General features: G+C 44.1%; 1 protein-coding gene across 1 annotated transcript in view; it reads left to right on the top strand.

Moving 5' to 3' along the window:
* Positions 1–8,579, top strand: part of LOC138772670 (sodium/potassium-transporting ATPase subunit beta-2-like) — a 38,851-nt gene extending 30,272 nt beyond the window's left edge. Inside the window, exons 5-8 of the mRNA XM_069953268.1 lie at positions 1,160–1,231; positions 1,314–1,340; positions 7,429–7,542; positions 7,901–8,579. Of these exons, the coding sequence (XP_069809369.1) occupies positions 1,160–1,231; positions 1,314–1,340; positions 7,429–7,542; positions 7,901–8,062 (375 nt within the window). The 3' untranslated portion in view covers positions 8,063–8,579. The remainder of the gene's footprint in view (positions 1–1,159; positions 1,232–1,313; positions 1,341–7,428; positions 7,543–7,900) is intronic.
* Positions 8,580–17,762: the final 9,183 nt, after the last annotated feature.

Consider the following 17,762-nt stretch of genomic DNA (forward strand, 5'->3'; position numbering starts at 1 on the left):
GTCTCCTGTCCCTCATCCTACCTCTCCTGTCCCTCATCCTATCTCTTCCCTCCCTGTCTCCTGTCCCTCATCCTATCTCTTCCCCCCCCCTCTCCTGTCCCTCATCCTATCTCTCCCATCCCTCATCCTATCTCTTCCCCCGGTCTCCCATCCTTCATCCTATCTCTTCCCTCCCTGTCTCCTGTCCCTCATCCTATCTCTTCCCTCCCTGTCTCCTGTCCCTCATCCTATCTCTTCCCTCCCTGTCTCCTGTCCCTCATCCTATCTCTTCCTCCCTGTCTCCCGTCCCTCATCCTATCTCTCCCGTCCCTCATCCTATCTCTTCCCCCCCCCCCCGTCTCCCGTCCCTCATCCTACCTCTCCTGTCCCTCATCCTATCTCTTCCCTCCCTGTCTCCCATCCCTCATCCTATCTCTTCCCTCCCTCATCCTATCTCTTCCCTCCCTGTCTCCTGTCCCTCATCCTATCTCTTCCCTCCCTGTCTCCTGTCCCTCATCCTATCTCTTCCTCCCTGTCTCCCGTCCCTCATCCTATCTCTCCCGTCCCTCATCCTATCTCTTCCCCCCCCCCCGTCTCCCGTCCCTCATCCTACCTCTCCTGTCCCTCATCCTATCTCTTCCCTCCCTGTCTCCCATCCCTCATCCTATCTCTTCCCTCCCTCATCCTATCTCTTCCCTCCCTGTCTCCTGTCCCTCATCCTATCTCTTCCCTCCCTCATCCTATCTCTTCCCTCCCTGTCTCCTGTCCCTCATCCTATCTCTTCCCTCCCTGTCTCCTGTCCCTCATCCTATCTCTTCCCTCCCTGTCTCCTGTCCCTCATCCTATCTCTTCCTCCCTGTCTCCTGTCCCTCATCCTATCTCTTCCCTCCCTGTCTCCTGTCCCTCATCCTATCTATTCCTCCCTGTCTCCCGTCCCTCATCCTATCTCTCCCGTCCCTCATCCTATCTCTTCCCCCCCCGTCTCCCGTCCCTCATCCTACCTCTCCTGTCCCTCATCCTATCTCTTCCCTCCCTGTCTCCTGTCCCTCATCCTATCTCTTCCCCCCCGTCTCCCGTCCCTCATCCTACCTCTCCTGTCCCTCATCCTATCTCCCTTGTCCGTGATGTCTCCTCCATAATCTCCGCCTGACATGCAGGTAACCTTCTCTTCCTTCTGCAGGTGATACATTTCCTTCCTGCCCCGGTTAAGGATATCTCTAACACCTCCATCACCATCAGCTGTGCGGGGAAGGTGAGTGTGCAGACGTCTCGGGTGGAGGTCACCTTCTGTCTCTTTTTACGTTTGTCTCAGTTTCTTTCTTTCTTGTCTTTAGAAGCTAAAAAGTGCAGTAAATGAGACGGTAAGAGGTAGAACTCCTAGGAGAGCCCATATAGCTATAGGTATCCCTGCAGGCAGCTTGTAGGCTCTTAGAGAAACTATATACATATAGGCTGAATCCTGTATACACCACTAACTCCAACCTAAGCCAGACAGATGGGAGATGACATCCATTATAGGTTACTAAAAGCTTTATACTAAGTGCCTCACTTATACAATCTATATGCCTTGTGTAGAATGTTATATTACTTGTGTATGAGAGATATTATATCATGTATACGGGATGTGTCAGGTGTGTGATATATAATGTATACGGGGTGTGTCAGGTGTGTGATATTATATAATGTATAGGGGATGTGTCAGGTGTGTGATATTATATAATGTATAGGGGATGTGTCAGGTGTGTGATATATAATGTATACGGGGTGTGTCAGGTGTGTGATATTATATAATGTATAGGGGATGTGTCAGGTGTGTGATATATAATGTATAGGGGATGTGTCAGGTGTGTGATATATAATGTATAGGGGATGTGTCAGGTGTGTGATAATATATAATGTATAGGGGATGTGTCAGGTGTGTGATATGTAATGTATAGGGGATGTGTCAGATGTGTGATATATAATGTATAGGGGATGTGTCAGGTGTGTGATATATAATGTATAGGGGATGTCAGGTGTGTGATATATAATGTATAGGGGATGTGTCAGGTGTGTGATATTATATCATGTATAGGGGATGTGTCAGGTGTGTGATATTATATCATGTATAGGGGATGTGTCAGGTGTGTGATATATAATGTATAGGGGATGTGTCAGGTGTGTGATATATAATGTATAGGGGATGTGTCAGGTGTGTGATATATATAATGTATAGGGGATGTGTCAGGTGTGTGATATATAATGTATAGGGGATGTGTCAGGTGTGTGATATTATATAATGTATAGGGGATGTGTCAGGTGTGTGATATTATATAATGTATAGGGGATGTGTCAGGTGTGTGATATATAATGTATAGGGGATGTGTCAGGTGTGTGATATATCATGTATACGGGGTGTGTCAGGTGTATGATATATAAAGTATAGGGGATGTGTCAGGTGTGTGATATATAATGTATAGGGGATGTGTCAGGTGTGTGATATATAATGTATAGGGGATGTGTCAGGTGTGTGATATATAATGTATAGGGGATGTGTCAGGTGTGTGATATTATATAATGTATAGGGGATGTGTCAGGTGTGTGATATTATATAATGTATAGTTGATGTGTCAGGTGTGTGATATATAATGTATAAGGGATGTGTCAGGTGTGTGATAATATATAATGTATAGGGGATGTGTCAGGTGTGTGATATTATATAATGTATAGTTGATGTGTCAGGTGTGTGATATATAATGTATAGGGGATGTGTCAGGTGTGTAATATTATATAATGTATAGGGGATGTGTCAGGTGTGTGATATTATATAATGTATAGGGGATGTGTCAGGTGTGTGATATTATATAATGTATAGGGGATGTGTCAGGTGTGTGACAGTATATAATGTATAGGGGATGTGTCAGGTGTGTGATATATAATGTATAGGGGATGTGTCAGGTGTGTGATTTTATATAATGTATAGGGGATGTGTCAGGTGTGTGATATATAATGTATAGGGGATGTGTCAGGTGTGTGATATATAATGTATGGGGGATGTGTCAGGTGTGTGATATTATATAATGTATAGGAGATGTGTCAGGTGTGTAATATTATATAATGTATAGGGGATGTGTCAGGTGTGTGATATTATATAATGTATAGGAGATGTGTCAGGTGTGTGATATATAATGTATAGGGGATGTGTCAGGTGTGTGACAGTATATAATGTATAGGGGATGTGTCAGGTGTGTGATATATAATGTATGGGGGATGTGTCAGGTGTGTGATATTATATAATGTATAGGGGATGTGTCAGGTGTGTGATATATAATGTATAGGGGATGTGTCAGGTGTGTGATATATAATGTATAGGGGATGTGTCAGGTGTGTGATATTATATAATGTATAAAGGATGTGTCAGGTGTGTGATATTATATAATGTATAGTTGATGTGTCAGGTGTGTGATATATAATGTATAGGGGATGTGTCAGGTGTGTGATATATAATGTATAGGGGATGTGTCAGGTGTGTAATATTATATAATGTATAGGGGATGTGTCAGGTGTGTGATATTATATAATGTATAGGGGATGTGTCAGGTGTGTGATATTATATAATGTATAGGGGATGTGTCAGGTGTGTGATATTATATAATGTATAAAGGATGTGTCAGGTGTGTGATATTATATAATGTATAGGGGATGTGTCAGGTGTGTGATATTATATAATGTATAGGGGATGTGTCAGGTGTGTGATATATAATGTATAGGGGATGTGTCAGGTGTGTGATATTATATAATGTATAGGGGATGTGTCAGGTGTGTAATATTATATAATGTATAGGGGATGTGTCAGGTGTGTGATATTATATAATGTATAGGGGATGTGTCAGGTGTGTGATATATAATGTATAGGGGATGTGTCAGGTGTGTGATATTATATAATGTATAGGGGATGTGTCAGGTGTGTAATATTATATAATGTATAGGGGATGTGTCAGGTGTGTGATATTATATAATGTATAGGGGATGTGTCAGGTGTGTGATATGTAATGTATAGGGGATGTGTCAGGTGTGTGATAAATCATGTATAGGGGATGTGTCAGGTGTGTGATATATAATGTATAGGGGATGTGTCAGGTGTGTGATATATAATGTATAGGGGATGTGTCAGGTGTGTGATATATAATGTATAGGGGATGTGTCAGGTGTGTGATAAATCATGTATAGGGGATGTGTCAGGTGTGTGATATATAATGTATAGGGGATGTGTCAGGTGTGTGATATATAATGTATAGGGGATGTGTCAGGTGTGTGATATGTAATGTATAGGGGATGTGTCAGGTGTGTGATATTATATAATGTATAGGGGATGTGTCAGGTGTGTGATAATATATAATGTATAGGGGATGTGTCAGGTGTGTGATAAATCATGTATAGGGGATGTGTCAGGTGTGTGATAATATATAATGTATAGGGGATGTGTCAGGTGTGTGATATTATATAATGTATAGGGGATGTGTCAGGTGTGTAATATTATATAATGTATAGGGGATGTGTCAGGTGTGTGATATATAATGTATAGGGGATGTGTCAGGTGTGTGATATTATATAATGTATGGGGGATGTGTCAGGTGTGTGATATATAATGTATAGGGGATGTGTCAGGTGTGTGATATATAATGTATAGGGGATGTGTCAGGTGTGTGATAATATATAATGTATAGGGGATGTGTCAGGTGTGTGATAAATCATGTATAGGGGATGTGTCAGGTGTGTGATAATATATAATGTATAGGGGATGTGTCAGGTGTGTGATATTATATAATGTATAGGGGATGTGTCAGGTGTGTAATATTATATAATGTATAGGGGATGTGTCAGGTGTGTGATATATAATGTATAGGGGATGTGTCAGGTGTGTGATATTATATAATGTATGGGGGATGTGTCAGGTGTGTGATATATAATGTATAGGGGATGTGTCAGGTGTGTGATATATAATGTATAGGGGATGTGTCAGGTGTGTGATATTATATAATGTATAGGGGATGTGTCAGGTGTGTGATATTATATAATGTATAGGGGATGTGTCAGGTGTGTGATATATAATGTATAGGGGATGTGTCAGGTGTGTGATATTATATAATGTATAGGGGATGTGTCAGGTGTGTGATATTATATAATGTATAGGGGATGTGTCAGGTGTGTGATATTATATAATGTATAGGGGATGTGTCAGGTGTGTGATATTATATAATGTATAGGGGATGTGTCAGGTGTGTGATATTATATAATGTATAGGGGATGTCAGGTGTGTGATATATAATGTATAGGGGATGTGTCAGGTGTGTGATAATATATAATGTTTAGGGGATGTGTCAGGTGTGTGATATATAAAGTATAGGGGATGTGTCAGGTGTGTGATATATAATGTATAGGGGATGTGTCAGGTGTGTGATATATAATGTATAGGGGATGTGTCAGGTGTGTGATAATATATAATGTTTAGGGGATGTGTCAGGTGTGTGATATATAAAGTATAGGGGATGTGTCAGGTGTGTGATATATAATGTATAGGGGATGTGTCAGGTGTGTGATATATAATGTATAGGGGATGTGTCAGGTGTGTGATATATAATGTATAGGGGATGTGTCAGGTGTGTGATATATAATGTATAGGGGATGTGTCAGGTGTGTGATATATAATGTATAGGGGATGTGTCAGGTGTGTAATATATAATGTATAGGGGATGTGTCAGGTGTGTGATATTATATAATGTATAGGGGATGTGTCAGGTGTGTGATATTATATAATGTATAGGGGATGTGTCAGGTGTGTGATATATAATGTATAGGGGATGTGTCAGGTGTGTGATATTATATAATGTATAGGGGATGTGTCAGGTGTGTGATATTATATAATGTATAGGGGATGTGTCAGGTGTGTGATATATAATGTATAGGGGATGTGTCAGGTGTGTGATAATATATAATGTATAGGGGATGTCAGGTGTGTGATATTATATAATGTATAAGGGATGTGTCAGGTGTGTGATATATAATGTATAGGGGATGTGTCAGGTGTGTGATATTATATAATGTATAGGGGATGTGTCAGGTGTGTGATATATAAAGTATAGGGGATGTGTCAGTTGTGTGATATATAATGTATAGGGGATGTGTCAGGTGTGTGATATATAATGTATAGGGGATGTGTCAGGTGTGTGATATTATATAATGTATAGGGGGTGTGTCAGGTGTGTGATATATAATGTATAGGGGATGTGTCAGGTGTGTGATATATAATGTATAGGGGATGTGTCAGGTGTGTGATATATAATGTATAGGGGATGTGTCAGGTGTGTGATAATATATAATGTATAGGGGATGTGTCAGGTGTGTGATATATAATGTATAGGGGATGTGTCAGGTGTGTGATATATAATGTATAGGGGATGTGTCAGGTGTGTGATATATAATGTATAGGGGATGTGTCAGGTGTGTGATATTATATAATGTATAGGGGATGTGTCAGGTGTGTGATATGTAATGTATAGGGGATGTGTCAGGTGTGTGATATTATATAATGTATAGGGGATGTGTCAGGTGTGTGATATGTAATGTATAGGGGATGTGTCAGGTGTGTGATATTATATAATGTATAGGGGATGTGTCAGGTGTGTGATATATAAAGTATAGGGGATGTGTCAGGTGTGTAATATTATATAATGTATAGGGGATGTGTCAGGTGTGTGATATATCATGTCTAGGGGATGTGTCAGGTGTGTGACAGTATATAATGTATAGGGGATGTGTCAGGTGTGTGATAATATATAATGTATAGGGGATGTGTCAGGTGTGTGATATTATATAATGTATAGGGGATGTGTCAGGTGTGTGATATATAATGTATAGGGGATGTGTCAGGTGTGTGATAATATATAATGTATAGGGGATGTGTCAGGTGTGTGATATATAATGTATAGGGGATGTGTCAGGTGTGTGATAATATATAATGTATAGGGGATGTGTCAGGTGTGTGATATATAATGTATAGGGGATGTGTCAGGTGTGTGATAAATCATGTATAGGGGATGTGTCAGGTGTGTGATATATAATGTATAGGGGATGTGTCAGGTGTGTGATAATATATAATGTATAGGGGATGTGTCAGGTGTGTGATATATAATGTATAGGGGATGTGTCAGGTGTGTGATATATAATGTATGGGGGATGTGTCAGGTGTGTGATATATAAAGTATAGGGTGTGTGTGTATATATATATATATATATATATATATATATATATATATATATATATATATGTATATGATATCTTAGTCCTTGCATATCTCGCATTCCCATACAGTGTAGGAGTACTGTATATATTGTGTATGTTTAGGTCTCTATGTCTCGTGGTATACTGTACAGAATGGTCTTTGTTCATATCACAAACTCTTCCCTCAGAATGATGAGAATGATGCCCTCTTGGGGAGTAAGCTTTACTTCCCCGGCCTCAGCAACAACAATCTGGGGACCATCGACCTCAAGTATTTCCCATATTATGGGAACAGAGCTCAGGTTAGTTTCCTCCCATCATTGTACGATTATATGTGGAATAACCCTAAGCTATAGGTCACTGTGCAAATATATATATACATATATATCTTATTATGGAGCTATAGGTCACTATGGGGGAGATTTATCAGACATGGAGTATAGTGACACTGTCTCAGTCGCCCCCGGCAACCAATCAGATTTCACCTTTCATTTTCCAAAGAGTCTGTGAGGAATGAAAAGTGGAATCTGATTGGTTGCCGGGGGCCACTGCGCCAGTTCTGCTTTACACCATATGTGATGAATCTCCCCCATAGTGTTTGCTGAGGGTGTAGAGCGCTGTACGGAGGAGCCTGAGCTGTAATTCTTTTTTCCCCTACAGAAGAACTACACGCAGCCATTTGTGGCTGTAAAGTTCCTAAATGCGACTCGCAACGTGGAACACAATGTGGAGTGTCGTGTCACCGCCGCTAACATCAACAATCAGGATGAACGGGACAAGTTCCAGGGGCGGGTTATCTTCACCCTGAGGATCGACACCTAGACCCGTCTGCCTCCCATATGACATCACTTCCTCCATATGACATCACTGCCCCCTAACAGACATTGGCCAGACCCCAGGTGTGTTCCCCTCACAGTCTTGTACTATGGGAGTATCTGCTCTGAAGACCTCACAGTCCATGGGGAATCTTTTCTTTTGCGGATTTTGGTTTAAAATTTTTCCCTTATATTTTATTAAAGCTTTTGGTGGTTGTAAAAGGACCTTCCAACTGGAAACGTGACATCTCTTCCTCCCAGGTGACATCACTTCCTGCCAGGTGACATCACTTCCTCCCAGGTGACATCACTTCTCTTACTCATAGGAAAAAAAAAATTATTTTGTTACTGCCCTTGTTATTCCTTTCGTTAAATTGATGGAAGCCTCAGCTGATCCGGTGCGGCGGTGGCCAAGAGTCCTGATCCTTACTCAGCGATCCCTGCTCATCAATTATAGGAAATCCCTCTTTATCTGTGTATACCCCCCCAACCTGTATATACTCTACAATGTACCACCTATAGGCTTGTCATGGATAATTAAAGGTCACTTCTGCTTTTCTTACCGCTCATCAATCTCCACAATAAAAGAGAGTATTAGTCACCGACTACTCCTCAACAGGAATACTGTTACTGCCATATCTGCCGTAAGACCCCTACATAGAGCTCTATAGCATTGAGTGTCCCCCCTAACACCACTGCCCACCACAGTGCTCCCCATAATATCACCACTCTCCACAGTGCATCCCAATAATACCACTGCCCACCACAGTGCTCCCCATAATACCACTGCCCACCACAGTGCACCCCAATAACACCACTGCCCACCACAGTGCACCCCAATAATATCACTGCCCACCACAGTGCACCCCAATAATCACTGCCCACCACAGTGCTCCCCATAATACCACTGCCCACCACAGTGCACCCCAATAACACCACTGCCCACCACAGTGCTCCCAATAATACCACCACTCTCCACAGTGCATCCCAATAATACCACTGCCCACCACAGTGCTCCCCATAATACCACCACTCTCCACAGTGCATCCCAATAATACCACTGCCCACCACAGTGCTCCCCATAATATCACTGCCCACCACAGTGCTCCCCATAATACCACCACTCTCCACAGTGCATCCCAATAACACCACTGCCCACCACAGTGCACCCCAATAATATCACTGCCCACCACAGTGCACCCCAATAATCACTGCCCACCACAGTGCACCCCAATAATATCACTGCCCACCACAGTGCTCCCCATAATACCACTGCCCACCACAGTGCTCCCCATAATACCACCACTCTCCACAGTGCATCCCAATAATACCACTGCCCACCACAGTGCTCCCCATAATACCACTGCCCACCACAGTGCACCCCAATAACACCACTGCCCACCACAGTGCACCCCAATAATATCACTGCCCACCACAGTGCACCCCAATAATCACTGCCCACCACAGTGCTCCCCATAATACCACTGCCCACCACAGTGCACCCCAATAACACCACTGCCCACCACAGTGCTCCCAATAATACCACCACTCTCCACAGTGCATCCCAATAATACCACTGCCCACCACAGTGCTCCCCATAATACCACCACTCTCCACAGTGCATCCCAATAATACCACTGCCCACCACAGTGCTCCCCATAATATCACTGCCCACCACAGTGCTCCCCATAATACCACCACTCTCCACAGTGCATCCCAATAACACCACTGCCCACCACAATGCACCCCAATAACACCACTGCCCACCACAGTGCACCCCAATAATCACTGCCCACCACAGTGCACCCCAATAATATCACTGCCCACCACAGTGCTCCCCATAATACCACTGCCCACCACAGTGCACCCCAATAATCACTGCCCACCACAGTGCTCCCCATAATACCACTGCCCACCACAGTGCTCCCCATAATACCACTGCCCACCACAGTGCTCCCCATAATATCACTGCCCACCACAGTGCTCCCCATAATACCACCACTCTCCACAGTGCATCCCAATAATACCACTGCCCACCACAGTGCACCCCAATAATATCACTGCCCACCACAGTGCACCCCAATAATATCACTGCCCACCACAGTGCACCCCAATAATCACTGCCCACCACAGTGCTCCCCAATAATATCACTGCCCACCACAGTGCACCCCATAATACCACTGCCCACCACAGTGCACCCCAATAACACCACTGCCCACAACAGTGCACCCCAATAATCACTGCCCACCACAGTGCACCCCATAATACCACTGCCCACCACAGTGCACCCCAATAACACCACTGCCCACCACAGTGCTCCCCAATAACAATCTCTGTCCCCTGCCTCTAAAGGCCCTTTTACACAGTACGGCCGATAACCATCTTGTGTAGTAGAAAACAACAGCCTAAATGAACGATGTCAGCTGATCAGTATGTTGAAAGACAAGTAACATTGCACCGATCTGCTGCCGTCGCTCCATGGAATAGGAGTGGTGGCAGCAGACCACTGCTATCTTCTATGGGCTGCCCGGATGATCTAGCGATCACCAGGCAGCCCCCATATAGTATAGACTCCTTCTGTTCAGCCCTCATAGTACACTGTGCTACCCCCCCTATATAGTATAGTTCCACTTTGTGCAGCCCCGCATATAGTTCAGGCCTCCCTGTGCAGTCTCCTCCCATACAATATAGTCCTCCCTGTGCAGTCTCCTCCCATACAATATAGTCCTCTCTGTGCAGTCTCCTCCCATACAATATAGTCCTCCCTGTGCAGCCCCGCATATAGTTCAGGCCTCCCTGTGCAGTCTCCTCCCATACAATATAGTCCTCTCTGTGCAGTCTCCTCCCATACAATATAGTCCTCCCTGTGCAGCCCCGCATATAGTTCAGGCCTCCCTGTGCAGTCTCCTCCCATACAATATAGTCCTCTCTGTGCAGTCTCCCCCTATATAGCATTTATTTAGTTTACGTACCGTAATTATGCTTTCCTCGAGTCGTAGGCAGCACATATGGCTCCTCAGATCCCCTCGGTCCCCTACCAGGACCGCCCACCTAGATCTACTTACATAAAAAAGAGATTAGAGAGCACCAATAGGAGGCCAGGATAGGCCTTAAATATCGACACTTGGCATTCTATACTTGTGTAATAAATAGAGTCCAACAAAGAGATGAATGCAAGTAAAATTTTATTGGGAGGGTAAGTGTGCTGCCTACGACTCGAGGAAAGCATAATTACGGTACGTAAACTAAATAACTGCTTTCCTCTACGTCTGCGGCAGCACATATGGGATATGCCATAGATAACAAGGGAGGGATTCACATAGAACTTTCAGCTACTGACAAGACACCTGTACTGAAGGCTGGGCTGCCCTGAATGTCCAATCTATAATGCCTGGAGAATGTGGAAGATGAAGTCCAGGAGGCAGCATTACATATGGCCATCAGAGGTACTTGCTGTCTTTCCGCCCATGAGGTGGCTGTGGCACGGGTGGCAGGGCCGGTTTTAGACTAAATGTGGCCCTGGGCAAAGTTGAAGGTGGGGCCCCAAATGCTGAAATATTGTAGCAGCAATTTAAGGTTCCCATACACTTGTTGGTGGTACCTGCTGCTCATGGTGGGTTCGGCCATCAGTGTAAGGTGAATGGGGCTCTTTGTACAGTCCTCTGACATGATATCAGTGGACATATGGGGTTGAGCTTGATGGAAAATCAACATCCAACCTCTTTGTTCTCAGAGAGACAAGCCGTCATTAGATCTGTCTGGCTATGGCTTACCCCTCCTATAGAGAACACAGAAACGCTCAGCTGTGCCGAACATTCCTGTGTATGGGGAGGATGGGGCCAGATGAGATTTTATATCTATATATCTCATTAGTGATGTGTGTGCAGCCCTTGCTGTATATAGTGAACAATGAAGATATATACTAGCTGATCACGTTCCCCGGTGTCCTCAGGCCTTGTCTGTTGGATCCCCCAGTCTCTCACTTCTGGTCCTCTCTCTGAGGTGACAGGCCGTTCAGCCAATCACTGGCCGTAACAAACAGACAAGGCCTGAGGACACCGGGGAACGTGATCAGGTAAGTACCAGCTTTATTATGTTATACGCACAATCAGCAGACAATGATTTTTACACTTGCCAAAAGACAATGATCAGCTGATTACAGTTGTCTCTATATACACAGAGCGATATCGGCCAGGTTAGGACAATTTTCGCTCCGTGTATTATGGCCCTTAGTCACATTGAGTCAATTCAGAAGGTTACATGCCGGGACTGGCGCCACATGCGGGGACTGCCGCCACATGCGGGGACTGCCGCCACATGCCGGGACTGCCGCCACATGTCGGGACTGCCGCCACATGTCGGGACCGCCGCTACATGCCGGGACTGCCGCCACATGCCGGGACTGCCGCTACATGTCGGGACTGCCGCCACATGCCGGGACTGCCGCCACATGCCGGGACTGCCGCCACATGCCGGGACTGCCGCTACATGTCAGGACTGCCGCCACATGCCGGGACTGCCGCCACATGCCGGGACTGCCGCCACATGTCGGGACCGCCGCTACATGTCAGGACTGCCGCCACATGCCGGGACTGCCGCTACATGTCGGGACCGCCGCTACATGTCAGGACTGCCGCCACATGCCGGGACTGCCGCTACATGTCAGCACCGCCGCTAGTGGTGTAAACACAAAAACTATCTATATGCATGGTTTTAAAAAATAAAATAAAAAAAAATCACTATATCAGGACCAAATATTACCTCCATACCGTTATTGATGAAAACATACTATGTATAGGCCAATATTACCACCATAAAGTGACCGCCCCATAATGACACTATATACACGCCAATATTAGCACCACACCATGACCGCAACATAATGATTCTATATACACTATATACAGACCAATATTACTACTATAGACTGACCACCGCATAATGACTCTATATACAGACCAATATTACCGCCATAGACTGACCACCGCATAATGACTCTATATACAGACCAATATTACCGCCATAGACTGACCACCGCATAATGACTCTATATACACTATATACAGATCAATATTACTGCCATAGAGTGACCGCCACATAATGACTCCGTATACACTATATACAGACCAATATTACTGCCATAGAGTGACCACTGCATAATGACTCTATATACACACTATATACAGACCAATATTACCGCTATAGATTGACCGCCACATAATGATCCTATATACAGACTAATATTACTGTCATAGAGTGACCACTGCTTAATGACTCTATATACACTATATAAAGACCAATATTACCGCCATAGAGTGACCACCGCATAATGACTCTATATACAGACCAATATTACCGCCATAGACTGACCACCGCATAATGACTCTATATACACTATATACAGACTAATATTACTGTCATAGAGTGACCACTGCATAATGACTCTATATATACACTATATACAGACCAATATTACCACCATAGAGTGACCACTGCATAATGACTCTATATACACTATATAAAGACCAATATTACTGCCATAGAGTGACCACCGCATAATGACTCTATATACACTATATACAGACCAATATTACTGCCATAGAGTGACCACCACATAATAACTCTATATACAGACCAATATTACTGCCATAGAGTGACCACCACATAACTCTATATACACTATATACAGACCAATATTACCGCTATAGAGTGACCACCACATAATGACTCTATATACAGACCAATATTACCGCCATAGACTGACCACCGCATAATGACTCTGTATACACTATATACAGATCAATATTACTGCCATAGAGTGACCACCACATAATGATCCTATATACAGACTAATATTACTGTCATAGAGTGACCACTGCATAATGACTCTATATACACACTATATACAGACCAATATTATCGCTATAGATTGACCGCCACATAATGACTCTATATACAGACCAGCACACACCATGACCACCACATAATGACTCCATATATACACCATATACAGACCAATATTACCACCATAGAGTGACCGCCCCATAATGACTCTATATACACACTATATACAGACCAATATCATGTGGCGGTCACTCTATGGCGGTAATATTGGTCTGTATATAGTGTATATATAGAGTCATTATGTGGCGGTCACTCTATGGCGGAAATAACTCTATATACACTATATACAGACCAATTTTACCACCATAGACTGACCACTGCATAATGACTCTATATATACACACTATATACAGACCAATATTACTGCCATAGAGTGATCACCACATAATGACTCTATATACACTATATACAGACCAATATCATGTGATAATGAATATCAGGTAATAATGGTTTGTATATAGTGTGTATATAGAGTCATTATGCATTATGTGGCGGTCACTCTATGGCGGTAATATTGGTCTGTATATAGTGTATATAAAGAGTCATTATGTGGCGGTCACTCTATGGTGGTAATAACTCTCTATACACACTATATACAGACCAATATTACCGCCATAGAGTGACCACCGCATAATGACTCTATATATGCAGTATATACAGACCAATATTACCACCATAGACTGACCACTGCATAATGACACTATATATACACTATATACGGACCAATATTACCGCCATACAGTGACCGCCACCTTATTTTTTTCTCAATAAAATACACAGTATTACCTTAGTGACATCATCATACACTATACATAGGAGCTGCAGCCAATCACCGGCCTCAGTGGTCACCAGAGAATGGCTGCAGCTCCTATATACAGTCTATTCACCTCAACACTTGGAGTCAGCAGTGCTTCTTATACGCACACACACTAATATATATATACACACATATACATACACACACACACTAATTATATTTTTATATATATATATATATATATATATATATATATACACATATACATACACACACACACTCTAACACATCCATAAACACATTATACAGATCCAACCCATCCAGCCCACACACCATACACAGGACATGTAACACACACTACAGTCATCCATTATACACATAGCATTCATACACACACTACACACAGGACATGTAACACACACTACAGTCATCCATTATACACCTACATTCATACACACACTACATGTACAGTATACTTACCCCCTCTAACAGCATGCTGGGTGTAGTTGTCCTTGTCCATGGCAGCAGCAGCAGGAGGCTGTGCTCCTCACCCTGCAGCCCTCTCCTCCATCGTCCCGACAGCTCCACACCAGGAGGAGAGAGGAAATCACATGGTACAGAAGGGAGGGGGAGGGGGAAGCTACACACTCCGGAGCCCAGCGTCCTGCAGCCTCTGTGTGACCCCTGATAGCAGCCAGAGATCACTGACAGAGGCTGCAGGACGCTGTCTGTGCGCTCCTGCACCTAACACTCACTGTAACTGGGGCAGGGGGCCCCTGGGGGATGGGGGCCCTGGGCAACTGCCCTCTTTGCCCCCCCCCCTAACGCCGGCCCTGACGGGTGGAATGGGCCCTTAGAGGATGAGGTGGTTCTTTCCCATCTGCAACATATGCTTCAGTTATAGTACATCTAATCCACCTAGCTAAAGAGTCTTTGGAAGCTTTACAACCCCTCCTCGGCCCAGCGAACAGCACAAACAGATTCTCATCCTTCCGGAAATCTTGAACACGAGCAAGATAATGTTTCAAGGACCTTTTCACATCAAGTAAGTGCAGTCGTGCCTCTTCCTCAGATGTAGGATTAGGATGGAAATCGGGAAGAAACAGTTCACGGTTTATGTTTGCTGTAGACGGTACCTTAGGCACAAAGGATGGGACTGTCCTGAGACGCACACCATCAGGCAAGAACTTTGTGAAGGGCTCATGACATGACAATGCCTGTAGTTCTCCGAGACGTTTTGCCGATGTTACGGCAATAAGGAACAGTACTTTGAAAGATAACCACTTTAAGTCTATTGACTCCATTGGCTCGAATGGAGCATCTGTAAGTCTGTTGAGCACCAGACCTAAGTCCCAAGAGGCGACCGCAGGCCGTACTGTAGGTCTTAAATTCCTGAGTCCTTTGAAGAATCTTGTAATCAAAGGGTTGTTAGCATAGACTCCATCTGTGAGCGCATTGATAGCGGTCATGTGAACTCTTAGTGTATTTGATTTCAGACCCTTTTCAAAACCTTCTTGCAGGAACTGTAGGATAGAAGACACTGAAATTTGGAGGTTGTTGTCTGTTAGCCACAAAGAAAATTTTTTCCACATCCTTGTATACACAAAATTTGTCGACTTCTTCCTTGATGATAACAGTGTAGAGATTACAGTGTCTGAGAGACCTAGCTGCTTCAGTTTCTCTTCTTCAGGTACCAGGCTGAGAGATGTAGTCTGTCCAGCTGGGGGTGTAGAAAACCTCTCTGGAGCAGAAGATCCGGATACTGCGGGAGCTTCCATACTAGCCCCTCCGATAGATGATACAGTGTGGAAAACCAGGCTCTGCGGGGCCAGAAGGGAGTAATTATGATGGCTTCTGGTTTCTCCACCAGTATCTTCGCTAGAATCCTGGGCAGGATGGGAACTGGAGGATATGCATATATAAACTTGTCTTTCCAGGACATTGTGAACGCGTCCAACACATCTGGACAGTCTTGTCTCCTTAGAGAGCAGAACTTGCTGACTTTCCTGTTGTCCCTGGTGGACATGACATCCCATTCTGGACACCCCCACTTGTCCGTTAGTAGATGGAAATATTTGGGGTTTACTTCCCATTCTCCTGGGTAAGGGCTCTGGCGACTCAACAAATCTGCTTGGAGGTTCAGGGTCCCCTTTATGTGGACTGCTGCTAGGTTGGTCACTAGTGGTTCGGCCCATTCCATGATCTGGGCACACAGATTCTGTAAACATGGGCTGCGAGTGCCTCCCTGCTTGTTGATGTAATAAGTTGCTGTGGCATTGTCGGTTTGGATTAGAACTGCTTTCCCTCTGAGATGTGGTTCGAAGTGCCGGAGTGCCAGCTGGATGGCTTTCATCTCTCTGAAATTCGATGACATCTTTGCAATGGATATTGGCCACACCCCCTGCGTCCAGAGGTGTTAAAAATGAGCGCCCCAACCTTTCTGAGATGCGTCTGTCGTCACCACCACCTGATCCTGCAGCAGAATATTTCTGCCGACCGATAACTTCTCTTCCAAGGTCCACCACATCAGATTCCTGCGAGTGGAAATCGAGATTGATATTCTGGAATCGAGGAAGGTGATGTCCTTGTCCCAGGCCCGAAGGATCTCTCTCTGCAGACACCTCAGATGTGCCTTGGCCCATGGAACTGCCCCTATCGAGGCTGTGAGGAGACCCAGAATGCTCATTGCTGTCCGGATAGGAATCTGCGGACTGTGGACTAGATGAGTAATTGCAGATTTTATACGAATTACTTTGTCTTCTGGCAGAAAGATCTTCATCACTGACAGATCTATGAGCAGACCTAAAAATCGTATCTTGTTTGTCGGATGGAGCTCTGATTTTTGGAGATTTATGATGAATCCCACTGTCTGAAGAAGATTCATGGCCGTCTGAAGGTGTTCTTGTAGGATGATTGGGGATGGAGCAATTAACAGCCAATCGTCGAGGTATGGTACAATTTTTATCCCTTGAAGTCTGAGGGCCGCCACCAGTACTATAGTTATCTTGGTAAAGATTCTTGGGGCTGGAGACAGGCCAAAGGGAA

Source organism: Dendropsophus ebraccatus, chromosome 1 (genome assembly GCF_027789765.1).
Source record: "Dendropsophus ebraccatus isolate aDenEbr1 chromosome 1, aDenEbr1.pat, whole genome shotgun sequence".
In the NCBI taxonomy this organism is placed as follows: Eukaryota; Metazoa; Chordata; class Amphibia; order Anura; family Hylidae; genus Dendropsophus; species Dendropsophus ebraccatus.